This window comes from Elephantulus edwardii, unplaced genomic scaffold (genome assembly GCF_000299155.1).
Source record: "Elephantulus edwardii isolate Elephantulus edwardi_28Jun2011 unplaced genomic scaffold, EleEdw1.0 scaffold00026, whole genome shotgun sequence".
NCBI classification, from domain to species: domain Eukaryota; kingdom Metazoa; phylum Chordata; class Mammalia; order Macroscelidea; family Macroscelididae; genus Elephantulus; species Elephantulus edwardii.
Genome location: NW_006399776.1, coordinates 17802927 through 17805552, shown reverse-complemented (window position 1 = coordinate 17805552; position 2626 = coordinate 17802927). Strand labels below are relative to the sequence as shown.

The window sequence follows — 2626 nt, the reverse complement described above, 5'->3', positions numbered from 1 at the left end:
ATATGGGTAATCTCCTCTTGTGTTATTTGCTCCTTCTGAAAACCCACGAGAAAGTCAGCTTTGGGTCAGTCTCAGCTCAATGGTGCACAACAGCCACAACGTGCCCAAAGTATGTAACACAAAAGTTCCCCACCCTTGCCTCCCAGTAGCACTCTGGCAACACTTTTTCCTAGATACACATATCTATCCGTTCCTTTGACACCTGTAGAATATTCAGCACTCTTCTCCAATTCTACAATTCAAAGGCATCAATTCTTTTGTCATCCTTATTAATTTTCCAGCTCTCAAATATGTAACTAGTGATAAATTTGCCTGAAATAGGTAAACCTTAGTCTTAAGCTGATATCATTGCTTCCCAGTACTTTGGAAAAGTCTTTAACAGTGCACTTGCCCAATGTAACATGTCTTTTGGTTTCTTCATGACTGGTTCCACGAATGTTAACTGTGAATCTCAGGAAGACAAAATCACTGGCAATTTCAATCTTTACTCCATCTGTCACGATGTTACATACCAGCATGATGAGGAGAATTTTTGTGTTCTTGATGAGGAGATGTAAATATTGAAGGCTATTGATCTTCTCCAGCACACATTTCAAGTGCACCTCACTTTCGCTCTAAAACGTCTTAACAGATTCTGCACAGTATAAGTTGTTGATGAGTCTTCCTCCAATCTTGATATCACATTCTTCTTCATAGAATCCAGTATTTCAAATTATTAGATCAGTACACAAATTGAATAAATATGTAGAAAGGATAAAAACTGACACACTTTCTTGATTTTAAATTATGCAGTGTTCCCTTGATCTGTTCGAAAGACAGCTTCTTGGTCTAGCTATTGGTTTTGTATGAACACAATCAAAAGTTCTGGAACCCTCATCCTTCTCAATATTAGCCATAGTTTGTTATGACCCAGTCAAATGCTTTTGCATAGACAATGAAACACAAGTAGATATCATTCTGTTATTTTCTGCTTTCTGCTATGACTCATCTGACATCAGCAATGATATCCCCAGTGCCTCTTCTAAACTCAACCTAACTTGTGGCAGTTCTATGTCAATGCATTTTTCTAGCTGTTTTGGGATAATCATCAACAATGTTTTGTTTGCATGTGATTTTAATGATACTGTTTATTAATTTCCAACTTTTGTGTGTCACTTTTTTGGGAAGAGAACCAATATGGATCTCTTTCAGACAGTTGGAAAGGAGTTGCACTGCCAACACAAAGGTACATAGTTCTAATCCACTAGCTGATACAAGTTAAAAAGATGGACAATCTCCTCCTGCACAATTTAAAACCCAGTGGATGTTCAGCTACAAATTGGTATTGAATCTAAGAGTTGTTTTTAGTTTATATTACATTTTTTAAGACAACTTCCTGTAAATCACAAATTGGCTACAAAGTTTTTTCATTGCAGCTTTCATTTCCTTGTTCCTGAAGGTATAGATCAGTGGATTCAGAAAAGGAGTAAGAACTGCATCAAATATAGCAAGAAACTTGTCCAAGTGTGAGGAGGGGAAGGGCCATGTATAGAAGAAGATTAATGGCCCAAAGAATAAAACCACCACAGTGACGTGAGCTGACAAAGTGGAGACAGCCTTGGATAAACCACCTGAAGAGTGTTTCCGAACAGTGACCAAAATGAAGATGTAAGAAATTATCAGAATAAAGAAGGAACTCACAGAAATTAATCCACTGTTAGCTGTGACCATGAATTCCAGCTTATTGGTCTCTGTGCAAGCAAGTTTAATGAGCTGAGGGAGGTCACAGTAAAAGCTGTCCAGTACATTAGGCCCACAGAAGGGCAAGTCTACAACAAAAGCCAACTGGGCAATGGAGTGGATGAAGCCAAGTATCCAGGCAGCAATCAAAATCATAAAGCACAATCGTGGGTTCATAATAGTCAGGTAATGGAGAGGTTTACATATAGCCACGTATCTGTCAAAAGCCATGGCTATGAGTAACACCATTTCTGTGCCTCCAATAGCATGAATAAAGAAGATCTGGGTAATACATCCCCCAAAGGAGATTGTTTTGTGCTTTCTGAAAAGATCAAAAATCATTTTGGGGGCTGCAATAGAACAAACTCCTAGATCAAGAAAAGAGAGATTGGCTAGCAGAAAGTACATGGGAGAGTGTAAATGAGGGTCATAGGTCACAGAGAACACAATGAGGAGGTTTCTGAGCAGGCTTGCAACATAAAACACAGAGGAAAAGAAAAAGAGGAGAAGTTGGATACTCCATGAGTTGGAGAGTCCCAGGAACACAAACTCAGACACAACAGAGTGGTTGGCTCCATACATGACCTCTGTCAGCAGAGTAAATTCTGACATTACCTAAAAAAAGAGAGCAAAGGTGAAATCAGCTTTGTGAACAATTACTGACTGCACAAATTTAAAATTACAAAGAAATAGTATCATATAAAGTCAAAACATTTCCTATATATATACTCCTTAACCTGTTGTTATAGAAAATTGGTGTTAGCTCATTGGCACAAAGTATTACTTAGTTATTAACCCACGGCCTTCCTAAAATTCTCCATTGGACTGACATCAGGGTTGGGGTAAAACTGAGAAAAACTGGATAAATTATGTATGCTGCATTGAAACAGATGAGGGAGAGAACAGT

General features: G+C 38.2%; 1 protein-coding gene across 1 annotated transcript; it reads right to left on the bottom strand.

The window, feature by feature from the left end:
- Positions 1-1362: 1362 nt before the first annotated feature.
- On the bottom strand, positions 1363-2301 carry LOC102860177 (olfactory receptor 4F21-like). The gene has a single exon (XM_006883069.1). The coding sequence runs from the start codon at positions 2299-2301 to the stop codon at positions 1363-1365; it is 939 nt and encodes a 312-aa protein (XP_006883131.1).
- Between the last annotated feature and the right edge of the window lie 325 nt (positions 2302-2626).

Excerpts from the sequence above, each read along its gene's own strand:
- LOC102860177 (XM_006883069.1), bottom strand. The coding sequence starts at position 2,301 with ATGTATGGAGCCAACCACTCTGTTGTGTCTGAGTTTGTGTTCCTGGGA.